We start from the raw sequence: 27,754 nt of genomic DNA, 5'->3' as shown, positions 1-27,754 counted from the left end.
CCTACACACACACACACACAATACTGTTTAGTGACATGTTGTCTCTCTTCCCCATGCAGTAACTGAGGGATGACGTCACTCAGGCTTTGTCGATTGACATTTAAAGTCTGTTTCCAACTAATTTCAGGCGTAAACTCTGACCTGATTGTTGGCATCTTGGTCACAAAACTATTTTCTTATATATGACTTGTCCTCCATTTTCTGTAATTTAAAAAAAATCAAAAATAGATAGAAAAAAGTCCTTTTATAATTACTTATTTGGCTTCATGCTGTTTTTTTGTTTTGTGCCTCGTTTATATTTATACTCTTACTTTTATATGCATCATACAGAAACAAACTTGTCATGGAAAAAAATGATTTAAATTTTAAATGTATAGTGTCCTCTTGGGGTTTCTGTAGATTTACTTTCAGAGGATACAGATTTCTATCCAATTTGTGTAAGTGTTCAGAATATTACAAACACTGCAATATATTCAGTATTGGAATGGATCCATCCATCCATCTATCTGCAGCTACTTTAATGTGAGTATTTGCAGTTTTTGGGCAATAATCAATAGATGATTCTTTATTGTAGCTCACTCATATTAAACTTTTAACAGAAAACTAATGAAAGTTTTGGAAGATGTTGTCATGGTGAACAAGTTTGTCCCAGCTGCATGCAAAGCAGGTACCTTCCATCAGGAGGTGCTGTTTCTGTGCTTCGGCTTCAGGTTGTGCAGACTGTGATCAGAGCTGAGGTGAGGCGTCTATCTCTGGCGCTGCAGATGAGTCCAAACAGGAAGTTCTCACGCTGGACTAATTCTTCTACTGAACAAATTTATCTAAAGACAGATTGTTACATAAACCAATAACTAAGTGCAACCAAACATCAGTTTTATGTGACAACATGAGTTAAATGATTGTGTCTTATCTTTTCCACTTTTGCAAACAGCACATATAATTTCTATATTAATATTGTTAATTTTAAATAACATGTCAATAACTCTCAATAAAATGGAACATAGGTAAACTTAAACCTGTCAGCATTATGCAGACACGTTAATATATTTGGAGATCTCCAATTAAAACTAAAGTTTTATCACATTTCACAGTTCTCTCTTACAATTTAAACTTCAAATTCATGTATGATTGACAGACATGGAAAACATAGTCAGGCTACCCAGTGTGAGAGCGCATCAAATCTAATCTAATCTAATCAGATCAAATCAAATCTAACATCCTATTGACTCCACAGTCTGTAGATCACTAACCTTCTGCATCAGATACAAGTGCAGCTGTATGAATAGAATCAGTGAGCACAGTCACTAATCTGACCTTTATGCCGACACACAATAAAAGGTGATAAAACAGTGACATATTAAACAGTCTGACCTTCCCTAAAAATCATTGGTTGTTTGGATATGAAATTTCAGTTAAATATATCATATAGGAGATGAACAGTTATATTTGACAAGTGAAATAAAGTTTATAGGATTTACAGAAAGTGGGCAAGAATTATCTAAAAAAATGTAGGCACTCCTAAAGACAAATTAACTCGATATTTTGTGCATCCTTCTTTTGCAGAAATAACAGCCTCTAAACGCTTCTGATAGCTTCCAATTTGAGTCTGGATTCTCGCAAAAGGTATTTTGGACTATTCTTCTTTACAAAACATCTCCAGTTCAGTCAGGTTTGATGGTTTCCGAGCATGGAGAGCCCGCTTTAAATCACACCACACATTTTCAATCATATTCAGGTCTGGGGACTGAGATGGCCTTTCCAGAACGTTGTATTTGTTCCTCTGCATGAATGCCTGAGTAGATTTCTAGCAGTGTTTATGGTCGTTCTCTTGTTGAAAGATACAGCACCCGCACAACTTCAACTTTGTCACTGATTCCTGGACATTGTTCTCTAGAATCTGCTGATATTGAGTGGAATCTATGTGACCCTTAACTTTGACTAGATTCCCAGTCCCTGCACTGGCCACACAGACCCACAACATGCATGACTTAACCTCCACTAAATTCTACTGTACGTAGGAAGTGTTTTTCTTGAATGCTGTTTTTTTTCTGCCATGAATAACACCCCTTGTTTTGCCCAAATAACTCTATTTCAGTTTCATCAGTCCACAGCACCTTATTCCAAAATGAAGCTGGCTTGTCCAATGTGCTATATATATATTAAGATTAAGACTGAATGGAGCCTGTAAGGAAATGTGTCTTTCACAGTGAACATGAAAACATAACTCAACTATAGATATTGCTGTTTTTACTGCAGGGGACTTTGCAGTCCCACCTATGGTTTGTCGCCATGCTGGAATCGTTGTCTCAACCTAACTTTTGACAACGACAGGAGAGCTGGAGCTGAGGAGCATTTTAAGCCTCTTAAACTTTTATGTCGCCCCCTACAATCAATCAGATCAGCTACGTGCCTTACTGTGAATAACTCTTATCCTAGTTAAAATAGATGAGGTATCAAACGATTCAGCCCCTGTACAGTGTTTACTGATCTCGACTGGCTAATCAGACCCATTTCTGCTGTGGAAAGTGGCTTCTTTGACTGGGTGTGTATTTAACTTAATTTTTTCCCCCTTAAATATTCATTACAAATTAACATTTTATGAACTTTTTAATCTCAGTTTGAGTATTACAACCAAAGACAGAGTTAATCACATTTGTATGAAGCACTAAAGAAGAATTAATTCAGGTGTTGGGATTCGCAGAGATCACACTTTAAAAAGAAAAGAGATTAAATACAATGTTTCTACTTAATAAATGATTCAACTACGAAAAAAAAAAAAAAAAAAAAAGGAAATTATAGTTATTAGAGCTACAAACAAAAAATAAATTGTAGTTCCCCTAATGCCTAATAGAAGTAATAATACCAGTTTAGATGGTATAAACCAGTCTGACTTACATAAACCAGTAAGAATGGTATGAACCAGTATGATGTGTTCACAGAGCAGGCAAGTAGACTTTGATCTTCTCCAGCAGCTCAGTGGGATCTTGGAGGAAAGTTGGAAGCTTGTTCCTGTTGATGTAGATAGCCACGCCAGCAACGGCGGCCGACACCATCACAGGCCCAAGAAACGACCTGCTGGGTTCGGCTGCTGGGCAAGGCCGGGTCTGCATGGGCTGAACCACTCTCTCCCACTGGGTGAGGATTGCCTGGCGGGCCCCCGCCCACTTTCCGGGGCCTCGGAGACGATACTGGTATGGCGTGCAGGGACCCAGCAACACGTTGAGTCCCATCCTGGGGTCGGTTAGCAGCAGCATCGGGATGCTGGGTCGGACCCCGATCTGCTCTGCGATCTCATCCATGTAGTTGATGTAATCCACCTGGATGGTGTGTCTCTGACTGCTCACATACCTGACAAACAACACATGTCTGCATCAAGAGGAGAACCATGATTTGACTTCTTTTTTTTTTTTTTTTAATTCAGCAGTCATCACAGAGCTAGGAGATCCTCTGAAGCTTTTTTAAGATAGATCAATTAGAGATAATCAATGTGTACTGTGTCAGTAGATAGTTGTAACTTAAGATCTCTTTGTGTAACCAGTTAGTTTGTAACTGAAGTTGTGTCATTGTTATGTTACTATGGAGGTGTAAGGTTCATCTTAACTAGTAGAGAGTAATGGCCAAACTAACCAAAATATTCTGCACAAAGGATTGCCATTGTAGCCACTTTTCTAAAACATTACCATGACAACTGTATTTTGCAGAGTCACACCGACTAGGAGCGAGATTAAATGTGTAGCTTTTAAAGCGACATTAATCAATTATCCTGATCAATATTTTTCAATAGCTGGTTTAAAGATCCTCCTCATGAAACAAAACATTAAAAGACCAGAACACACTGACAAGTGGCTTTGCAGCCCCTAAAGTAAACTTTCTGGTAGTATCGTGAATAGTATTGTATCGTGAGTTTAATGAATCGTTACAAGCTTGGGGCATAAACTGGCCCTGATTACATTCAAATCAATCCAGGGCTCCAGGTGCTCACTTCTTACAGTTTAGATTGGTTCACAAGTGTTATCTGTGAATACACCCCTAATTCGGATCAATACAAACAAAACTGTAGTTTATTACTTCTGCGTAAATATGATTAGAACGCCTATACAGACCACATACCGCCCAGCCCCAGAATCATTGTTGGTACCTTCGAGCCATGGTCTCCGTCTTGCACTGGATGTCTTTCATCATGTCTACCACTGAGGGGAGCTTTGCGCATCCTGAGAGAGAGAGAGAGACAGAGAGAGAGACAGAGAGACAGAGAGAGAGAGAGAGAGAGAGAGACACTGAGACATTGAGGTTTTATCCCTCAGACACTGAACACTTCATATTAAAAACAAGTGTTACCTTTAAAGACTCGAGTGGCCCACCTGGCCTGCATCTCAGAGACGGGCATGATGGCTCCCAGTGGCTGCACCAGGCCGATGATGGCGAGCGTGTTGCGCTGCAGCTCAGGAGGAAACACGTACTTGTAGAGAGATGCTTTGTTGTCAGACACTGAGAGCACCTGAGAGGTCAGGAACGGGAAGGAGAACCTGTAACCTGTGGCAAACACCTGCAGGACAGGACAGTCAGTCACACATAGTCTGAACATGTAGAAAAGGCCCCAAAGTTACATGTCAGGGTTTGCTTTATGTTAAATACTGTTTGATTTCTGTTCTGTTTAATGTGGTGTTATTAAGCTCACTAGGGGAGAGGTGTCGCCTGCTGGTCATATAGCGAATTACATCATGTTTCTTGTTACTACAGTATGGTGGTAAGATGTGTGTTCATTATAGAAAACCACATCAAGACCTAATTCTTTGTTCTACAGCATGGCTAATGACACACCTGTATTTGTGCACCTCTGAAGAAGAAGTGAACAGTCAGTCAGTCAAACAAAACAAAACAAACACTCTTTTTTTTTATATTCTGGAAGATTGGCCTGACGTGGTGTTCTGGCCGACCCCCCTGAGTGAATCCAGTAATAAACAATGAACCAGTGTCCCAACTGAGTTAAGTTTCAATATCTTCAGTACAGTACTAGTGTGTGTGTGTGTGTGTGTGTGTGTGTGTGTGTGTGTGTGTGTGTGTGTGTGTGTGTGTGTGTGTGTGTGTGTGTGTGTGTGTGTGTGTGTGTGTGTTTGTTTGTTTGAACAATCCCACATACCACCAAGTCCACGTCCTCCACCACACTCCCATCATCAAATTCCACACTGGAGCCCTGAAACCTGCACACGTTCGATTTCACCTGAACGGTTCCTGACAGGATGCGGTTAGGAAGTTCATCGTTCAGTGTGGGATGTTGGCTGAACAGCCTGACACACACACACACAGTTTAGTTATTTATAACAATATTAATAAAAAAACACAAAGTCAAAGAACAAGTGATTTGAACAGATCGAGTCAGAAAAAATATGCTCTGATTCACTGTTTATTCAGTCTTCACTCTACTGCAGCTGGACTCATTTATTTATTGAGATAAACAGAACAGTAAAAACACTGACAAACTCAGTACCTGTGCTGCGGCTTCAAGTTGTACAGAGCATGGTCGAATCTTCGGTTGAGCCGGCCCTCCACCAGTCCTGAGAAGAAATTAAAGGGCAGAAGCTTCCTAAAGAAATCAACCACTCTGTTAAACACCAAGTCCCAGGGCACACCATTGTCCCAGAGTCTGTTTAGGATCCAGGCCCCCCGCCGGGTGCTCAGGTAAAGCTAGAAAGGAGGACACATGGCCATCAGTCACTGAGCTGCAACATAGAATCACATATCAGTTGTTTTTTTGGATAACATATTGACATTATTCTGAGAAGAATTCGAGCCAGGACTTAACAAAAAACATGGGCAGATTTTTCATTTTGTAAATAAAGCTCAGATTTATGTATTTAAACCCGTCTTTGCTCTCTTAAGCCCCGTTTCCACACAGCAGTCCGGTACAGATCGGTACAGTTTGGTTCGATTAAGCCTGATCCCGTTTGCGTTTCCACAGCCACCCATGCCCTATTTGGGAGGCGGCGTGTAAGCCGGATGACGATAGCCGCTATGTAAATAGCGTCATATGATAGCAGCTAACCGCTAACTAATAAATTCAACAAAGGAGAAAAATGCTATACAAACAAAACCAAAGCTGGAAGACATCCAGCAGTTCATGTGTGACTCTTTATTACAAGAACTCAATCAAGCTTTGTTTCAGAGAAGGCTGTGTGCCGCGAGGAGAAATACAGACGTAAACAATCAGCTCTGTATTACAGTCAATGGTTTAAAGACGGCAGAGTTTTGTTTGCCGACGTAACATGGGAAGTGACGATTCTTTCAACCAATCAACGGACTGCAGTGTTTAGCTCCACCTTTTCATGTCGGCTCCACATTCTCGGCACCCCAATGGAAGGGACCCAAAAAGTGGGACGGTACGGATCGGTTATTTGGGAATCTTTCCCAGGATTAGTCTATGGAAACGCCACAAAATATGCGCCGAACCGAGCCGGACTGCTTGGTGCAAGCAATTGCAAAAAATTCTTCAACATTCAAAAGCTCCTAAAAGTCCTGTTTATGGCACAAGGTAGGTCTCTGTCTGTTATAATCTCATACCCGTTTGGTGACTTTGCTGAGCTCCACTGCAATGTCTCCTCCAGAGTTTCCTATCCCAATCACCACCACCTTTTTGTCCCTCCACTGCTCCGCAGTCTTGTAGTCTCTGCTGTGGAAGAATTCCCCTTTAAAGGTGTCGATGCCTGAAGAGAACAGATTTAAACTTGTAAGTTTTGGATTAAGTTTTTAGCGGGGCTGTCAGTGTTTACATGTTAATCACAACGCTGGAAATGTTTTAAGTATATCATTTTCTTTTAATCCCATGAATTGCATAATGTTCTGTCCCATTCAGCATGTAGTGAAGCTTTTAGGGCTTCCTGCTCCCACAGTGATGGAAAATACTGATAACAATTGTTCAATTAAAAAACTCCCAGACAGCTCAGCTGACAAGTTAACATTAATATCCAAACAGAATTCAAATATCAGTGAAGTACTTTAAGTTTGAGCCTCAACTAAAAGCCGAACTTACAGGTGAAGCTAATCAGATGATTGTCAGCAAATCACCAAAATGTGCAGAGCAATATCACTTCAATAGTATTTAATTGAAACAGTGTAATCCTCTCAGAAATTACAACAAACTTCACAAATCAAATCAAGAAGAATTGCTTGACATTGTTAATATTCATTTAAAAACTACTTTAGAATGCACATGTATGGATTTGTTTAAACATGTGATGTGATGATGTGGTTAATCAGAATTGATTGCAATTTTAAAAATTGATTGTCTGACAAAAGTTCTTCATATCCTTTTCTGTTTGATCAAGAAACATAAAAAGCCACAGTTGATGATTCTGACATCATTGTGTTTCTATGGTGCAGCTTCCGGTTGACACATGGTTCAATAACATGCTTCACATTACCCGCTCGGACACTCATTAACAAAGGTTGAATCAGGTAAAGTGTGCTGGAGCCTGCAGGGTTTTTTTTTCTTACCTGGGAAGTCGTGGAGGGGCAGGTTGGGTTGGCAATGATGTCCAATACAGATCATCACTGCATCAAAAATGTGTTTCTCCTTTTTACCCTCCTTGTTCTCCGTCTCAACGTCCCACTGACCAGACTGAGAGAAATCTGACCTCTGCTTCACCTGCAACACTTTGGTCTGAACAACACAGAGACACACACTGAAGCTTAAGAACCAACTTTTAATCTGTTTTGCAAAAAGGAAATTTAGAAGAAGAAATCATTTTCCTCAGATATGTCTTAAAGTTAGAAGTTGCAGGCGGTGAGTGCAGTGTGCTCACATTGAAGCGGATGTGTTTGGTGAGCTGGAAGTGATCGGCGTACATCCGGAAGTAGTCCATGATGAGGGAGTTGTGCATGAAGTTGGGGAAGTGTGCGGGGATGGGAAAGTCACTGAAACACATCATCTCCTTGGAGGTGTTGATGATCACAGAGTGGTAGATGCTGGCTCTATCCACCTCTGGATTCTCCTGCACCAACATCATCACAATCAGGTAAATCAACATTCACACCAGCAAGAAATTAGTCTTGATGCTATGACTATGATTAACAGTAAAAAGAAAAGAAAAAGTCATGCACGTATTAAATGATGTGTGACATGAGCAATAGAAAAACCCAGACAAGTTGAAGTTGCAGGAGGATGTTTTGTGCAAAAATCTATGACAAAGTACAAAATCAAAAACATTATAAGCAAGTATAAGTGAGTGTTATGTAAAGCACATGCATATACTGTGCCTTGCGAAAGTATTCGGCCCCCTTGAACTTTTCGACCTTTTGCCACATTTCAGGCATCAAACATAAAGATATAAAACTGTAATTTTTTGTGAAGAATCAACAACAAGTTGGACACAATCATGAAGTGGACCAAAATTGATTGGATATTTCAAACTGTATTAACAAATAAAGAACTGAAAAATTGGGCGTGCAAAATTATTCAGCCCCGTTACTTTCAGTGCAGCAAACTCTCTCCAAAAGTTCAGTGAGGATCTCTGAATGATCCAATGTTGACCTAAATGACTAATGATGATAAATAGAATCCAACTGTGTGTAATCAAGTCTCCGTATAAATGCACCTGCTCTGTGATAGTCTCAGAGGTCAGTTTAAAGCGCAGAGAGCATCATGAAGAACAAGGAACACACCAGGCAGGTCCGAGATACTGTTGTGGAGACGTTTAAAGCTGGATTTGGATACAAAAAGATTTCCCAAGCTTTAAACATCCCAAGGAGCACTGTGCAAGCGATAATATTGAAATGGAAGGAGTATCACACCACTGCAAATCTACAAAGACCCGGCCGTCCCTCTAAACTTTCAGCTCATACAAGGAGAAAACTGATCAGAGATGCTGCCAAGAGGCCCATGATCACTCTGGATGAACAGCAGAAATGTACAGCTGCGGTGGGAGACTCTGTCCACAGGACAACAATCAGTCATATACTGCACAACTCTGGCCTTTATGGAAGAGTGGCAAGAAGAAAGCCATTTCTTAAAGATATCCATAAAAAGTGTCGTTTAAAGTTTGCCACAAGCCACCTGGGACACACACCAAACATGTGGAAGAAGGTGCTCTGGTCAGACGAAACCAAAATTGAACTTTTTGGCAACAATGCAAAATGTTATGTTTGGTGTAAACACAGCTCATCACCATGAACACACCATCCCCACTGTCAAACATGTTGGTGGCAGCATCATGGTTTGGGCCTGCTTTTCTTCAGCAGGGTCAGGGAAGCTGGTTAAAATTGATGGGAAGATGGATGGAGCCAAATACAGGACCATTCTGGAAGAAAACCTGATGGAGTCTGCAAAAGACCTGAGACTGGGATGGAGATTTGTCTTCCAACAAGACAATGATCCAAAACATAAAGCAAAATCTACAATGGAGTGGTTCACAAATAAACATATCCAGGTGTTAGAATGGCCAAGTCAAAGTCCAGACCTGAATCCCATCGAGAATCTGTGGAAACAACTGAAAACTGCTGTTCACAAACGCTGTCTATCCAACATCACTGAGCTCGAGCTGTTTTGCAAGGAGGAATGGGCAAATATTCCAGTCTCTCAATGTGCAAAACTGATAGACATACCCCAAGCAACTTACAGCAGTAATCGCAGCAAAAGGTGGCGCTACAAAGTATTAAGTTAAGGGGGCTGAATAATTTTGCACGCCCAATTTTTCAGTTTTTTATTTGTTAAAAATGTTTGAAATATCCAATAAATTTTGTTTCACTTCATGATTGTGTCCCACTTGTTGTTGATTCGTCACAAAAAAATACAGTTTTATATCTTTATGTTTGAAATGTGGCAAAAGGTTGAAAAGTTCAAGGGGGCCGAATACTTTCGCAAGGCACTGTATGTCTAAACCACACACTACATCACACACAGTGACTGTGACTAACCTTAAACCTCCACAGACCCCCCAGGTCATCGCTGCTCTCGAAGCAAACTGGCTGCAGCCCTTCATCCAGACAGCACTTGATGCAGGCCAGACCTGAACTGCCCCCGCCGATCACTGCAACACGACGAGCCATCTCTCGGATCTGACACAGAGGAAACAACCGCACTGATATCACAAGACAATTATAAAACAAGCAAACAAAAAACATGAATTCAAAGTGCAAGCAGTGATGAAAGGCCTGAAGCACCCCGTGCATGTAGCGACTGCGGGAATGTGATAGCGAGACTTGGCAAAGCAGCAGGCCTTAAATTGTGATTTGTGATTGTGATTGTGACAATAACACACTGACAATAACTTGGTAATGATCGCAGGAACAGGGTCATGAGGAAGTATGTTCAAATAGGAAGTCTGAAAATGCTAAATTGTGTCATTATTTATAAATTCAAAAAGGATGGCAAACTTCCTCTTGGGTTTTGACGATTGGGGCAAGAGGTTTTTTGCTGGTCGTGACATGGTTAACATATAACAAATACCCTCTATGGGGAGGCATTTTGCCGTTGCCAAGCCCTTTAACAAAGTAACAGGAGGTCTTCAACATGTCCAGAACACAATGACACCGAGTTTACGATGATCAAATGAACGCCTTCGGACTACTTCGTTGAAATAGGTAACCTGTGAAATGCGAATTTGAACCATTTTTCTTGCCATAAAAAATAAATATGGCGGACTTCCTGTAATATTTTGACTATGAGTGTAAGAAGATTTTATATAGGTCCTGACAAGCTTAATGTGCATAAAAACATGTGCATGTAGAACACAAAAAGATCTATGGGGAGGACTTTTTTGAAAATTTCAAGGGGGCGCCACTGAGCCATTTCACTACGCCCACTAATTTAAACAATATCAAACTTTACCACCAGGATGATATGTATGACATTTCAGGAGTGAACGGCTATGTTAAGGCTGTGAATGAACTACTTCCTGTATTATGGCGAACGACGGCGTCTGTAGAAGGAAAGTGTTGGACATAGGCGTTTGAGCTTGAAATTTTATTATGGCCAAGGTGCATGGTCCACAACAATTTTCATTGAGCAACTATAAAGCAATGGCTTGGGGTAACTGAGAAGTATCAGCCTTCTGTTGTCAACAGGTGGTGCTGACTGATGAAAACATTTCAATCAGGGAAATGGTCAGGACTTGCTATACATCATGCATGAATTTTTGTTGATGATTGAAGACTGCATATTCGAGTTATGAGCATTTCATTTTTTGGCAATTTGCCAAAACGCACGTTAAAATTTGATCACACATCACTGTCACGCCCTTTAACGAGAGCAAGCTGATATCTTCAACATGTGTGGAAAACAGTTTGTGTCAATCGGATAAACACTTTCATCGAAGTTCATTCAAATAGGTAAGCTGTGATTTTATGTAGGTGTCTACATGGCTAATGTGCGTAAAAATTGTCATGCATGTAGGACAAAAAAATATCCGCGAGGGAGGCCTTTTTGAAAATTTCAAGGGGGCTCCACTGAGCCATGTAGCCACGCCCACTTATTATACCCACATGACAAGTTGTACTGGGATCATGTTTGTGACGTTTGGTGAGTCTACAACAACATTAAGCACCTCAAAAACAACTTCCTGTTTGCGGCGAACAAAAGTTTTGGACGTAAACGTTTAAGTTTGAAACAGTGGTATGGCCACGGTGTTAGGACGGTCGACACCCCTTTTGAGGAAGATACAATGAACGTTTTAGTTAGTGTTAATTCAGAGGCAGTAACTTCCTGTTGTCAACAGAAGGTGCTGTAATACAGAATTTTCTAACATGGATGTGTTCAGGGCAGACCCGTATTGTGCATGACAAATTTGGTGATTTTTGAATTCTGCATAAGGCAGACGTGGGCATTTTATTGTTCAAAAATTTGACCACAAGGCAGGCACTTTGACGAAATAACATAAGCACAGCACAACATAATATGTCTAGAACACTGAGTTTGCATCAAACGCATGAATGATTTTGGTCAAGTTCCTTCAAATAGGTATCCTGTAAACAGAGGTTTTTTTTGACTTTCAAAATATCCTAGTGGACTTCCTGTTGACATTACAGCAGGGGTGTCAAACTCATTTTAGCTCAGGGGCTACATGGAGGAAAATCTATTCCCAAGTGGGCCGGACCGGTATAATACTGTAACTGACATGGTATAATAACTTAAAAACAACAACTTCAGATTGTCTTCTTTGTTTCAATTTGGTCCAAAGTAGTACACGAACATTCAGAAAATGTTCACAAATAATCTTCTTGACACTTCAAGAAGCACTTTAGTTAGTTGAAAATTCTGAGAGAAAAAAAGCAATTTAAAGAACACAATGCCTCAGTGATTGGAACTATAGACCTCGTCTCAGTGTGTCTGAAAATCCATTAAGCTTTAAGTCACAGCCTATCAAAGTACAAAATAAATAAAGTAATAAAATAACTATTCTAGGTATCAAATAACTCATTTGTCATTTCCACATTTTAATCCTTTGATAACTCAACGAACAAACCATACAAACTGAGGTCACTATTCAAGAGGGTTGAGTTACTCCCTGCCTTGTATTTAATGATGGAAAAATAAAAGCTCTGCAATGAATGAACACTTTCAACAAACCAAACTTATGAGCTGAAGTGACTGACAGTATCACCGTAAATCACACACTGTTGTGTTGACTTTCTTTAAATTCAGAAGACAATCATCTTCACAGAATTATCAGGGTGCCTTATGCAGCATTATAGGTGGGGTTGTCCATTGTTTATTTTACTCCTGAAACCTGGCATCTTTTAGCTTTCACCACCAATGTCAGGCGTCACATCCTGAGTGGCAGCCAATTTCAGGATGTGATTCAAGTGCTTGTGAGCTTTGAGCGCAAGTTTTATTGATTCTCATTACAGAGAAAACTTGCTCACAAAGATACTTGGTTCCAAACATGCACAACACTGTTGGGGCAACATGGCGAGAGATTCAGAAATTCAGAAAATGTGTCCAAGTCAGCTGCGGCAAATTTTCCCGTCAAATCAGTCACACTGCAAGTCTATTATTTCAAGTTGCATGTTAACGGCCAGATCGGAGGCATTCACGGTGAATGGCGAGCAAAAAACTTTGAAGTTGTTCTACAGTTTACCAAAAATCTGAAAACGTTGCTCAAACTCCCGTAACAGTCCCATTACTGCTCTGTGGTGGGCACAGAGCTGGACTCACTGGTGACAGTGGCAGAGAGCATGTTCAGTGACAGACTGCTGTCACAGTCGTGTTCCACGGACAGACTTAAGAACTCTTTTGTCCCCCTGGCCATAAGACTGTACAACACTTCACTGTCACAGCATGGGAGAAGCACACGGTGAACCCTGGACTTGTTACTTTTCTTCTCACTTCTCATCTGCACTGCTGACCTCAGAGTCAGCCTCCAGTCGGACACTTTAACGCATATTGATAGTCACCTTACTTAGCACTGGTCATTTTAATGATAATCACCCTAATCATGTCTGGTTTCACCCTATTGTATTGTTATGCTCCACCTTTAATGGTTGACATGATCAACCTAATCAGGTCTGGTTTCACTCTATTGTCTTTGACACTTAATGCTAATCTGCTCCAACAGTTGGGTACTTTAATGATAATCGCCTTAATCACTCCTGGTTTCACAGTCTATGGTTTCACCTTATTGTTTTGGACAATTAATGCTGGTTTCACCTTATTGTTTTGGATACTCAATGCTAATCATTGCTCCTTTACTTTGCTGGGCACTCTAATGACTCAATCTGCTCTATACCTCCACCTCAAACAACACAAACTTTAAGGTCAGCACTTTGTTTCTGAGGCTCTTTAACTGTTAACAGGTATCTTTGCTGCGCCTTTGCAGCTGTTTGTTCAAGTTATTCAGGGGCTCTGTAACATCCATCATAAATGCATGACCCTGCATCCATTCTGCGGACTGAAATTCTAACACTGATTTGCCATTTTCTGCCATGAACTATTCAATTTCCTCCCTTAAATCAAAGAAACGCCTCAGCACAGTCCCTCGGCTGAACTATCCTACCTCTGTGTTGTATGGCAGGCCATAATTGTGTTAGTTCTCTCTGAGAAGGCTGTCAAACTGACGGTGATTCAGGCTTCTGGATCTGATTAAATGAAGTCTGGATAATCACCTTTAAGACGCGATCCATCTTTAATGACTTGCAACACAAAGCCTCCTGGTACAGAATACAGTGAAAAGTCCAAAACTCACGTCCTCCATTTGCAGATTGAACTTTCTCTCTGAACTTTGTCTTAACACCCTGCACGCACCATCTGTAGCCAGGCTGACAGCGCGGGACTAGTCCACTCCGACCCCGTCCAGCGCGCCGACGAGTGCGGTGAAAATATTAGCTGCTGTCGTTGTATCCGTCATTGGCACCAACTCCACAAACTCCTCGGTGACAATGTGTCGTCAACTCTGCGGATGAATATGGCCAGTTGTGCAACATCTGTAATGTGCATGTTTTCACCAGTTGCAACTGAAAATGCAATAAATGACTTCACTTTGCGCTTCAACTGGCTGTCCAAATCCGCCGAAAGATCGGAAATCCTGTCAGCAACTGTGTTTCTTGTCAGACTAATATTTGCAAAAGCCTGGCGTTTTTCAGGGCAAACAATCTCCGCTGTCTTCATCATGCAGGTTTTCACAAATTCACCCTCACTAAATGGTTTTGAAGCCACAGCAATTTCATTAGCAATAAGGTGCCTTCATTGCAGTGTCACTGATGTCTCGCCTATGAGTAAACAGACTGCTGTTTCTTCAGACCCGCCAACAGTTAATTCGCCTTCTCTCTTCTCCGCTGTCCTTCAAAGTTGTCGTATTTGTCGGCATGAAGACTCATATCGACGGCGTCGTAAATCTGTGAACACGTAGACACGACCTTTCAGCTGCTTAAGACAGGAAGACGATCCCTTTACTATAGCGACTCGATCAGAAAGTTTTTATGAGACAGACTAAAAACCTCCCCATTAATCATGCTGTTTCGCTACAAAACCTCTTCAAACTGTTCTGCATGCAGGGTGGTAACTAAAGTTCGACAGTTTTCTGCTGCAATAACAGCAAGTTTAGCCCTTTAAACTTTTTTTTAAAATAAAGGTTATTTTCTTCTTAAATTCATCCGTATAGAACTAGTCCTTACCTTTGAGGTTTGCAGCAGATTTGGGTTTGTTGGAGTAGTGAGCTGGTCCACGGGGGCAAAGATAGAGGGTTATATAAGGCAGCCTATCAAAATAATGAAGGGTCAAAGTCCTTTCATTGGAGGAAAAGCAAACAACGTTTGGCTTTTTGCCGCAAGTATTCGATGCTCTTTCGGCGGCGACTACACGATGCATCATATCAAGGTTCTGTTTTAAGAGACTATACAACAGCTGCTGAAGCACATGGCACAAGTGAATCCGCCGCCATTGTTGTTTAAATGTTTTTGTCTCGACTACTGCGCATGTCCAAAGCTATGGGGGGGAGGTGTGGTGAGGTCATCGCAGCCAGAGAGTTCGCTCCGTTTCGTTCACATGGCTGCGATACGCCCGTGAAACCCATGAGTTTATAAATTTGATCATAAAAAAAGGAGCATGCTAATCCTAGGCACAGTGAGGGGATTGCTCATTGATCACTGATTCCGATTGTGGTTTTCATTAACGGGATCTCAGGGAGCCCCCATGCCTGGTGGAGGCCTCAGCCAGAGAGAGACAGCAAAACCACAATCTGCAACAAGCAGAGACGAGACTTTGTGGCCCCAAAACCGCAAGGTTTTCCAGCTTGATTGTCTCAGGTTTGGAAGTTTTGGAAGAAATTTGAAGCAGCTAGGATGAGGGTTTGCACATCGAGTCTGAGGCCATGCATGTTCTCTGCAGGAGATTGGTGGGTTGTGTCCATTGGGTGGGGTGTAAGTTTTTGCTCCAAGTGAAGGCGTTCAAGTATCTCTGGGTCTTGTTCGCAAGTGAGGATAAGATGGACTGTGAGATTCACAAACAAATTGGTTCAGCATTGGCAGTAATGTGGGTGTTGTACCAGAAAAAAAATAAAAAAGTGGTGAAGAGGGTGCTAAGACCTGAAGCTTCCAATTCACCAGTCAAGCTTTCTTCCAACATTCAGCTTTGTGGTTATCAGAATCGGGTTTTTTTTAAATTTATTGCCAACTACATTTACGAGGGATTTGTCTTGGTGTATTGGTGCAAAAAACAGTTAACATGCAAAATAAGGCTAAAATGATAATCTTTATTGATACCCAATGGGAGAAATGTGGGTGTCCAAAATAACAAGCACTTAAATAAAACAAAGTATATGAAGTAACTGTCAAATATAAATGTGACAGGGCAGGCGTGGGGATTTTGGGATTTTCTGTGAAAAAAATAAAATAAACTACCGACAACGCCACCTGGGGACTTGCACCCCAGGAGATACACAAATATTGGAACCAAAACAGGAAAATTAAAGACACATAAGTTCGAAAAAACTGAAGAGGCAGAGTTGTTTTACCAAAATATAAAAAAATTTATTATAGTAAAACTGTATTATAGTAAATATTATAGGAAAACTAAACAAGGACCAAATACTAAGTGAATTAAAATTGTTTATTTTAATACAAACTAAAATAGTCAAAATCAAATTTACTAGATATATTAAAAAACTAAATCAAAAAAAAGGAATAAACCAAAACTGAGCTGAAGCCACTTAGTTAAGAGACAGACTACGCTAAGGAAGGTGCGGGGGTGCTACCACATACTCACTGTTGTGCAGCACAGCAAACCACACAAACCAAAAACATCAGTGCCTTGTATTAGTGACCCAGTGCTCTTAACTCTCATGCGAAGTGGAGGAACCTCACGATGGGTGACTAGCCTCTAAACATAGTGGCTCAGTGGCTGAAAGAAAAGCACAACAAATTAAACCAAACAGAGTAGGAAAAGAACAACTTCAGGTGGTGGCAAAACTAAAGCAAACTAATAACCAAACTGAGGCAAAATTAGGCAAAATTAGGCAAAACAGGGGCAAAACAACACGAGTTAAAGCACCTAAAAAAAGAAGAAAGAAACCATTAATAAAAACACTGGTAAAGTAAAACCAAGCCACCCTACTCACCAGGAACCCTTCCAAACAAATGCCAGGCCATCTCAGGCACTCAGGTGCATTAAATATGCTGACCTGATTAATGAGCAAAGGGGGGAGGGCGGGTGAGAGGCTGCGTTTCAGAGCAGCATGGTTGGACAGTCTATGGGTTGGACTCTACCACATAAAGAACAATAAAAACACAATATGTGGGTGCATGGAAAAATGTATTTAAAGTCCAGTATGCATTAATGTAATGCATAAAGAAACAGTTTCAGTCTTCACATTACTGTGATGTTTTCTGGCTGCTGTGCAGATGAGAGTCTGTGGCCGTGCTCGTGTGAACAAAACGGAGCGAACCTAATGGTTAGGATAACCTCACCACACCCATAGGGCCTTTTTCAAACCAACCCCTACACACTCCCTCTCCGTGACGGAGTGCACTCCGTCAGAAGTCACACTCGCAGCTGAATGAAGTCCCCTCCATCCAGGTGGAGGGTAGAAATACAGCAGCAGGCTTTGGGACAAACTTCACTCTCTCAGGTGGAAACAGGAAGTGTGTGTTACCATGGTTTCTCAGCGGCATCCTGGGGCAACGGCTTATTATGAATGTATCTAAAAATCTTTATGTATATTATTTGTCTCTAAATTTATATTTGCGTAGACTTCTAGCAAAACGATCAGATGGAGACCACATTCTTTATTGTAATTTATAATTTAATGTTTAGTTAATTTATTGCAATATCAAAGAAAATGTTGTCTTAAATGAAAGCAGACAAGGAGACTGCAAAACGTTTATTTTTTTGTTGTAGCCGAAATTAAGTTTTACCTTGAATTTCCCTCGGGATCAATAAAGTATCTATCTATCTATCTATCTATCTATCTATCTATCTATCTATCTATCTATCTATCTATCTATCTATCTAAGACGTCAACAGTAGAACAATTATAAATAACAGTGAGAAGTTGTCTGCAACATAATTTAATATTCTTTAGTTTTTGCAACAGTCCCTTTAAAAATAAAACACAGTAAAATAGTGTTCTATATACAGTATATCTATGGAGTGGACGGTTTGAAAAAGATATATATATATATATATATGACGCAGTAGCCGAGAACAAGCAGCATTTCACCTGCAGGTGGCGGAAATGCACCAATTCGTTGTTTGCCAACCGCCATAAAAAGTCGAAGAAGAAGAAGCCGAGCACAAACAAACAACAATGGCGGCGGATCCACTTGTGCTAGGTGTGCTTCAGCAACTATTCGCGTTGTGTAGTCTCTTAAAACAAAACCTGGATATGATACATCGTGTGTGTCGCCGCCGAAAGAGCATCGAATACTTGCGGCAAATAGTTCAACCTTTACCCAAGCGCAGGGCGACCATACGCAGCGTTTGGGTAAGACCTGGAAGAACTACTCGCTGGTGGGACAATTTCGAGCATGGCACTGTTGATGATCAGGCATGGAAAGACAACTTTCGCATGTCGAGAGATTCTGTGGTGGCTCTTTCGGAGGAACTTCGTCCGTACCTACAAGGAAAAACAACGAATATGAGAGTACCGGTGGGAGTCCTGAGAAAGGTGGCGTGTACACTGTACTACCTTAGAGATGAAGGCAGACTGCGGAAGACCGCGAATGCATTTGGATTGTCTCGAGGGACTGTGTCGGTGATTGTGCGGCGGACATGCAAAGCCATCACCGCAAATCTCGGCAAACGGTACATTCGGTTGCCTTACACCGCACCCGAGGCAGAAACACTTGTGTCCGGATTCCTCCAAGCACACGGTATGCCCCAATGTTTGGGGGCCGTCGATGGCACACATGTGCAAATCAAACAACCATCACGAAATTCCATGGACTACCTAAACCGAAAGGGCAAACACTCCCTCAACATCCAAGCTGTGTGTGACTACAAATACAGGTTCATGGATGTAGTCATCAAGTGGCCTGGCAGCGTGCACGACGCACGAATTTTTGAGAATTCCAAAATCAACACTTTCCTAAAGACTGGTAAGATCCCCTCACTGCCTAAGCAAATCGCAGAGGACGAGGATGCTATACCTATTTTTCTTCTTGGAGACCCAGCATACCCTCTTCTCCCATACCTGATGAAGGAGTATTCAAATGGTGGTTCCACTGTTCAAGAACAACACTTTGGTTTAAGTCTGTGTCGTGCACGAAAGGTTATCGAACATTCGTTTGGAAGATTGAAGGCGAGGTTTTCTTGTCTGAGGCGACCTATGGACATCAACCTGCTTGATTTACCCCATGTCATTTATGCATGTTTTGTTTTGCACAATTACTGTGAAGCTAGAGAAGAACCTGTGCCCGATAGCCTCGTGTTGGAGACTGTGCAGGCTGACCAACAATGTCAGCCACCTTTGCAGGCTAACTATGTCACAGACTATAATGACAGTGATGGAAAGAGAGTCAGAAGGGTTGTTACAAAATATTTAGACCCGTAGAGCAGAAATCCTTTGTGCTTTAATGCTTACATGTGAAAACTGTGCAGGCTCAGTTGTGTAAGCTGTGTTTTAATGATTACATTTGAAAACTATTGTGCTTTTGTATTATGACTGAATAATGGCAAATAAAAGATGCTTGATTTTAAAACAAATCTTTAATTCTCTTAACACACACAACACACTTGCCTACTTGTAGTTAAGGCAGCATTGTATTTAAAACTCTTGCAAAAATAAACATTGTAAATAGTGTAATAAATGCTAAATAGTCTATGGTGCATGATAAGCACTTGCAGACAAGGAAAATAAACAACGCTAGTTTGTGAAGTCCTGCTCCTCCATGGAGTCATTCTGAAGCAGCATGCGGTGAAATGACTGCTTGTCCAGGATGGGCACTCTGGAATGTAGGTGTGCTATGTCCATGAGGTAAAACAGCAGAGGGGGGATGTTGCATAGGGTCAGGTATGGGGTGGAGTTGTGGACTGAACCCATGATGACATGGGGAATTGTGCCGTGACATAAGCTCTCTCAACATGGACAACCCCTCAGAAATGGAGCTATGTATGTTCTTCATCTCACTTGTGAGCTTGTCCAGTTGCTGTCTATTGTTCTTCTCTGCTTCCTCGGCCAACTCCAACATTCTTCGTTTAATTCGAAGGTCCTCTTCCACAGCCGGATCGGAGTGCAGCTTTCGTTTGAGCTTCTCTCTCCTCTGACCATCAAGCTTTGCCTGTTCATGGGACAAAACACAGATGTTCAAACTCCTCACTTCACTCATTCATGTGAGGCTCAACATCCACAATACCACGTAACGTTATCGATTTCATACACAGTTGAAACACACACACAACTGAGCATTAGCAAAAGTAGGACTGAAAAGTTGACTTACTTACAATTTTGTTGTATGTAAATGTGTAAATGTACATCAAGTACATTTACAAACGTGACAGGAAATTACATCATACCAGTTAAAACTTTAAATGCCAGAACTCTAAATTAATAGAATGAAAACTAAAGTTAAGAATTAATTTCAAATGTATTTATTAAGAAGAAACACAGACGGTGAGATGTTCTTGGTTTTAGTGTCAGTTTGACACTAAGTTACGCAACAAGAGAAGCCAACAATGTCTCTATATTTTCTTCTAGCCATACGACCGAAACATTTGCCTGTGAGCGTCATTTTATGTTCAGATCTTGTATTGTATCTCTCTCTCTTTGTTTAATAAGGTTACAACATGAAACAATCGATACATTCGCGATGCTAACCGCTAGCATTCCTATTCACATTCTCATAGACGTTAGCACCAAGCTAGCGGACTTTTCAAGTGTTTAGCATATTATGAGATGAATATGAGAGAAATAATGTTTTGATGTCTGTTTAGTTTTACAGTGCTTCCTTTATTAAAGAAAAACGGTTAGCTATCTGTCGAGCTGTGTATCAGGCTAAAGAAGTCACGCGCACACGCAGGGGCAGAATAGACGGTGTGTGTAAATTAGTTGAGAACAGCTCCTGGGTCAGTCGGGAGAAGCACTGCCAAAAACCGGGGCTTTGGCGATCACGTGATCGCGTGTTTTGAAATCGTGATTTCGAGCAGAAAACGATAAATCGTCCAGTCTTAGCACACACAGTTTTAATATTGCAATTTGATTATAACAGCAATGTGCAACAACACTAACACACACACACAGCCAACGAGGTGTAAATACTTACTTTGCGCGTGTTTCGCCTTGTGTTCACCCCCTCCAAAGACGACCCGTTGTCGATGCCTGTATCATCTGAATTATCTGGGGTCTCGGACAAAGGTGTTGAACTGCGGCTAATGGCGGCAGGGGCAGCTTCATCTTCATCGTCGGCCGTCTCCAGCCCGGCTGCAATGGTCTCGGTGGCCGGTGACCCTCCCCAAATATGCTGGCACAGTTCAAAGTAAATGGACACCACTCGCCCTTGGCCACTTCGCTTTCCCGTGTCCACCGCTTTCCTGTACTTGGTCCGAACCGCCTTCAATTTGGAGGTGATTTGGGCCTTAGATGTCACCTCCCCGCCGCTGTGGGGGAAGTCTTCCTTTCCGCCAAGGGGATACTGTTTTACGAAGTCTTCGTGGATGTCTTTGTACTTTGACGGACATGACTCCCAGTCAACTTTTTCCTGGCATTTCGTGGTCTTGTAATTGAGGGTTACACAGAGGAGCAATTGTACTTCTTCGTCCGTCCAAACGAAACCACGGGAAGCTAGAGTTCCAGTTGGCATTTTCGTGTGTATGCTCTGTGAAATGAAGAACGAGTGCGTGCATTCTTTTCCGGTGGCCTGAGGAGGATGTTGTGGAGGAAGTGGTTGTACTGGTGGGTGTCGCGTTGTAAAGTTCCACTGCCCACTACTGGCCGGGCGTGAGAACTACATCGTTTTCACTCAGGCAACACCTGCAGAGTAGACGGTCTGTCCTTCGAATCCGGAGTGGGGTCGTTTTGCTGCGTTTCTGTCAGACAGGGAAAACAGACAGACAGGGAAAGATAGACAACCCACAATAGGAGAAGGAGGGGCTGCCCAGATGAGAGACATGACATCTTGCCCGGATCTGATTTATTTTGGCCTCCACCAGCCTAAACTACGGACCTACCTCATTGCTGTGACTGGCTCGTGCAGCGGTTGTGTGTGGCATTTGTGAGGTGTCACCTCAGACACCTGAATGCTTATTGTTACCATATTGCACAGTTTTCATGCTTATTTAGGGTTTATGTTTATTTGTCTGATTCATTTCTGTGTTATTTATTTTCTTTAGTTTGGATGAGGCTGTGTGCAAATGGGTGTTTGTGTATGAGGGGTGATGAGAGGCACATTTATACAGTAAGTGAGCTACCTTACTGGCCTGGTAACTAATTTGGCTATTTTTTCTTCTCTTATGGACAGGAGCTGTTGGGCAGAGCAGGTGGCTGGCTGGCTGACTTCCTGGTGGCAGTCCCTTCACATCCCTGTACAGTAGAGCACTTGGGTGTCAATACAGATGGTGTTTTTGTTTTCATGTGTGCGATGTAACTTAGGATCCCTCCCCTCCAGTTCTGCTGGTCCTCCTCACCTCTGGTAAGCCTTCAGCCCTGCTCCAGTACCCGTAATAGTGACCAAATAGAGATTGTGCGATAACAGTTAGCAAACTCAAATTTAAAACAAAATTGTTGTTTTAAACAAATGCTGTTAAATAAAATATAACCTTTTTTGAACCACGTTTCTCTTAAGTGATTTCGAACCTGTGTGACCTTGTTCTGGTTTAAGTCAAAGGGTTTTCCCCTTTTCTTAATTTCCTGGAGGTGAAATTCTGACGGGTGGTGTTGTTGGACTGAAATAAATAAAAACTAAAACTTAAATTGTTACTGCCACAAAGGGATCAAATGGACCATGACGTGTTCAGAGTGGCCCAGTGCAGCACGAGGTACGGCGTGATCAGCATTGCTGACTGTGGTGGAACAGTGATCCAAAACATTTCCCTCTCTATTCAGACATTTAATAAACTGTCTGTACTTAGGAAGCTCATGACTGAGATTACCTTGAAATGAATGAAAAAAAGATTACAGCTTGGGAAAACAGTGCTTTTGGATCACTGTGACATCCGAACCCCAGCCACTATTGACAGATAAACAAATTCCTCCACCCTTTTCTTTCCAGGAAGTTCTGTGTCTCAATCCTTGATCTTTGGGTAAAGACAGAATGAATAAGTTTCCTCCTGAGGGCGGCACAAGTCCTTCACATCAAAAGGAACCAGTTGGGGTGGTTCGGCATCTGATTAGGATTCCTCCCTGTGTAGGTTTATCAGGCACGTCCAACTTGGAGACCTTGGGGTAGACCCAGAGCTTGCAGGAGGGAATATACATCCCATTTGGCCTGGGAAATTTTATACGAGTGGGATGGGTTGTCTTTTGTATTCTCAAAAGTTAAATATTCAATCATGCAAACTTTAAATAGCTGAAGGTTTCAGTGCATTTCCTACCTCTGATGCATTGTCTCTGTTTCTTCATGCATTTCCTTCATCATGATCTTTTCTGAGTGAGGCTTATCAATTCAGCATTTATGTAAAGTTTTTGTATTAAAAGAAAAAACAAACACATTTATCGCTGATCTTCCTCATATCTTTAGAGTCTACCAAAGGGCCCTACAAAAGGGACCATTCAACCAAAATGTGTTTTTTACATCCACATACTGTATGACTGCCCCTCCAGGCTTTTTTGAGTTGTGAAATCCTAAATACTTGATTTTCCAGCAGCTTTAAAATAAAAAGTAAGGATCGTTTTGGGACACTCTTGAGTCACACTTCAGAAAAAATAATAGAGTCTATCAATGATTCAAGTGATCTAACAAAGTCACCATTACAGCATGTATGAATGCAAGCTGTCTTAAAAAGTAAAGTAGTTTCTGCTTTTAAAATGACTTTTTATGAAACTTCATGTGAAGTACATCTGGGAGAATCTATTATGTCCTCAGCTCTATAAGGACTGGAGGGACTGAAATTAAAACCTGCATTTTAACAGATGTCTTCAACTATCAAGATTCGGCGGTGTCAGTGGATCAACTGCAACAGTCACCTGGCATCAAGCCAAAGTGGTGGAGTCGATTGCGAATGGGTTGTTTGGAAACCCTAGTACCCCTCACTTCTCGTAAACAGGCCTGCAACTGTGTGGCAGGAACATAACGGTGTCTGAGTGTATAGATCCTTAGGTACTGGTCATCATTGCAGCCCATCACTCGTGGGGCTCCACTCCTGGGTCTGTCATGAACAACACTGCTAGTAGTTCTGTGTCTTGCTGCAAGTCTGCTGATGACACTTTGAGACACACTCGTCTTTGACTCAAACTCTTTTTCAACTCAATTAAAGTATTAGGGAATTGACGCCATCTAAAGTATAATTAAGTCTGCAATTGCTGACATTTCACCAACACTAAAAATGGAACTAAAATATTTTAGGTCTTATTTTTAATTGGTAGTTTCTCAAAATAAGACTGTTATCTGGATTTTTTTTTAAGTTAATGTGGCTTTTAAAGGGTGAAATTAGAAATATTTTTGACTGGACATAAGATAAATACACTCTGACAGATTAGATTCTTTGGCTAGTCTTTGAGCAATATATCATTTTAAATTATGTGTCCGACCCATATCCGAGCGTTCATGAAAACTAACGATCTGTCAGAGGACAAATGTGGAGACAATCTGCATATTGATTTGACTTATAATTAGTTACAGTATTTGTATTTATTTATTTTTTATTCATTTTTATTGTGTGTGAAGAAGGTGAACATGGCTTTAAGTCTTGTATCATGTTTGTGGAGAGGATTTGCTGTTATTGGATGATGATTTAATGAGAAAGTATGCCTATAAAGCCTTGTTTATAAAAAAAGAAAGGAAAAGGGACACAGATCATAGAAGTTAGCACTGCATTAATTTACCTTAAACAACTTTGATCAATGTTAAATCCAGAGGTAAACTCGGAACGTGATGTTGATGTTATAAAACCACCAAAGTGAAGTTTCCTGGTATCTAATAAAGCCTACCTTTTATTTTTATTCACACCCCGTTTTAGGATTATTTCAATGGTAAGAAGGAACAGGGGAAACATTTTAAGATGAGCTTTTTGTAGTCCATTTTCTGAAAACTGTAGTTCCACCACAGCAGACTTGCGTCATTAACCTCCGCCACCGTCACATTATTATTACATCACCTAGTGAAAGTGCGGTCGGATTGTCAAAACGACGCGATCGCCTTTCCCTAAGTCCTTTATGAATTCACACCTTTCCTTAACCCTGTGTCGTTTTCACGGGGTCAAGGTAAAGTGGATTGTTAAAGTATAGGAGGGACAATCCGAATGCACACCTTGTGTTGTTTGCTCCTTGTGTGTTTCCTTCCTGTCTGATTGCCCTGATTGTCCTCACCTGTGTAACCAGTGTCACCTGTTTGATTACCATGTCTATTTAGTCTGTGTTTCTTCCCTTCTGTGTCAGTTCATTCTGTGTGTTTTTAGTACCAGTTGGATGTTTCCCTGTGTTCCCTGCTCCTGCGTTTTTCATTTTGGATTTCATTTTGAATATTGATATCTTTGTTTTTGTTTTTACCTGCAATTGGGACTTCCTTCCCTGTTTGTCAACCCGTGATCAGTGAAACAAATCTAACTCCTGATGACTCCACAGTCTGTAGATCACTAACCTTCTGCGTAAGATCAAAGTGCAGCCGTATGAATAGAGTCAGTGAGCACAGTCACTAATCTGACCTTTATGCCGACACACGATAACAGGTGCCACAAACAGTGATGTATTAAACGGTATGAGCTTCACTCAGCTGCGTCTATAAACATCCTGACTGCAGCCAGTTGTTTTCAGACAACCTGGACTGTGACAGAAAAAGAATCCATAGTCGACTTTATTTATTATTACATTATTTTACGAGTCCAACTCTGATGCTCTGCTGAAAAGGGAAACAAAAAACTATATGCATGAATAAGCATGAATAAAAATGTAAAAATGTCAAGATTAAAATGTCAAGCTCAGCTTGTATTGAAAGCCAGAGCAAAGAGGTCGGTTTTAAGAAGTGATTTGAAGTTCTAAATGGTTGTAGTATTTCTTATATTTACAGGTAGACTGTTTCATAAAGTGGGAGCAGCCACAGCAAAAGCATGTGGAGTTGGTGTATAATTTTGCATAGACGATTTCAGACTCCGTAGTTTTCTCTGGTTCTCTCCCAAATTTGACCAGTGATGACGTGTATAGTTGCATGTCTTCATTCAACCTCTGGTTATTGAAGTGGTGTCCAGCAAACAATGTGGGCTTCAAAGATAACTGGCAGTGTTTTTGGGGAAAGCCTGGTCTGCTAGCTAGAGATGGCATCCATCCTACTTTAGCTGGGCAGCTCTATTATCTAGAAACATAGCAGAGTTTAGTAGTCCTAAACCCTGACAACTCATCAGAGTTCAGACCAGGAGGCAGAGCTGCAGTCTTATACACTTCTCTGTGCTTCCTTTAGATCTGTTTACCTGTTTACCACTATAGCTGTCCTTGTGACTGTAAATCTAACTGTAACTCTTCTTATAGCTGTAACCCTATTTATACTATCGATACTGTGTCTGTTTTCGGGCCCAGACCTGTCATTATAAGCAATCCAAACCTCAATAAAAAAGGCGTAAATCATACAAATTTAATCAAAATGAACAATTAACTGCAGCCTATAAAACATTAGATCCCTGGAATCTATATCTGTTTTAGAAAATGATCTGATATCAGAAAATCATATTGATTTACTTTGTCTAACAAAAACCTGGTTGTCTCAGAATGAAATATGTTAGTTTGAATGACTCCACCCCTCCCAGTCATTTTGATACCCATATACCTTGAGACACTGGCCGAGGTGGTGGAGTGGCAGCTATTTTTAATTCTGGTCTTGTCATTAACTCGACCAAAGCTGAATAATACTTCTTTTAAAAATCTCACACTCAGTCTTTCACATCCAGTTTTTATGTATTCCTTTAGCCCTCATCAGTAATGAGCTTTTTTTCACGATAAAATTCTAAACATTAGAGACAAAATTAGTAGCCTACTAACTTTACCCAGTGCAGGTTCTTCCTATAATTCGGATCCAGAAGAAACAGTTCCAAATTCTGATACTAGCCTCGACTGTTTCTCTCCAATTAACCTTTCAGAACTAAACTCGATTATTTATGCGTCTAAACCATCAACCCGTCTTTTAGATCCCATCCCAACCAAGCTGTCTTTCCCTTAGTTAGCAGAAGACACCAATCAGTTATGTAAATTGGAAGCCTGCCTCAAGGATAGCAGGACTTGGATGACCACAAACGTTTTGCTGCTCAACTCAGACAAGACTGAAGTTATTGTGATTGGACCTAAGAGCCTCAGAGAGACTTTTTCTGACAATATAACGGCCCTTAGTGGTATCAGCATGGCCTCTAATACCACTGTTAAAAACTTAGGAGTTCTCTTTGATCAGGATATGTCCTTCAACTCTGACATTAAACACATTTCAAGGACAGCCATTTTCACCTTCGTAATATCTTTAAGATCAGGCAGATCCTGTCACAAAACGATGCAGAAAAAGTAGTTCATGCATTTGTTACCTCCAGGTTGAATTACTGTAATTTTCTTTTAGCAGGGTGCTATGGTAAATCTCTAAAAACCCTTCAGCTAGTCCAAAATGCTGTAGCTCAAGTATTGAGTAGAACTAGGAAAAGGGACCACATTACTCCTGTCTAGAATAGAATTTAAAATCCTTCTTCTCACTTACAAAGCTCTAAATGGTC

General features: G+C 41.0%; 2 protein-coding genes across 2 annotated transcripts; both read right to left on the bottom strand.

The window, feature by feature from the left end:
- Nucleotides 1-2,588: 2,588 nt before the first annotated feature.
- LOC306827918 (flavin-containing monooxygenase 5-like) lies at nucleotides 2,589-15,249 on the bottom strand. Its single transcript, XM_079350034.1, has 10 exons — nucleotides 15,103-15,249; nucleotides 9,910-10,050; nucleotides 7,800-7,988; nucleotides 7,492-7,657; nucleotides 6,559-6,701; nucleotides 5,489-5,685; nucleotides 5,141-5,288; nucleotides 4,339-4,546; nucleotides 4,139-4,211; nucleotides 2,589-3,348 (listed from the first exon to the last, which is right to left on the bottom strand). Exons 2-10 carry the CDS (start codon nucleotides 10,039-10,041, stop codon nucleotides 2,934-2,936), a joined length of 1,671 nt encoding a protein of 556 aa, XP_079206160.1. The 5' UTR covers nucleotides 10,042-10,050; nucleotides 15,103-15,249; the 3' UTR covers nucleotides 2,589-2,933.
- A 4,416-nt stretch (nucleotides 15,250-19,665) lies between these two features.
- Nucleotides 19,666-21,720, bottom strand: LOC306828769 (uncharacterized protein; the record flags this gene model as incomplete). The annotated part of the gene is made up of 2 exons (XM_079351403.1): nucleotides 19,666-20,202; nucleotides 21,184-21,720. The coding sequence occupies 2 exons, from the start codon at nucleotides 21,718-21,720 to the stop codon at nucleotides 19,819-19,821; spliced, it is 921 nt and encodes a 306-aa protein (XP_079207529.1). The 3' UTR covers nucleotides 19,666-19,818.
- Between the last annotated feature and the right edge of the window lie 6,034 nt (nucleotides 21,721-27,754).

The sequence above is a fragment of the Symphodus melops genome (assembly GCF_947650265.1).
Source record: "Symphodus melops genome assembly, chromosome: 8".
NCBI lineage: Eukaryota > Metazoa > Chordata > Actinopteri > Labriformes > Labridae > Symphodus > Symphodus melops.
This window is presented reverse-complemented; position numbering and strand designations above follow the sequence as displayed.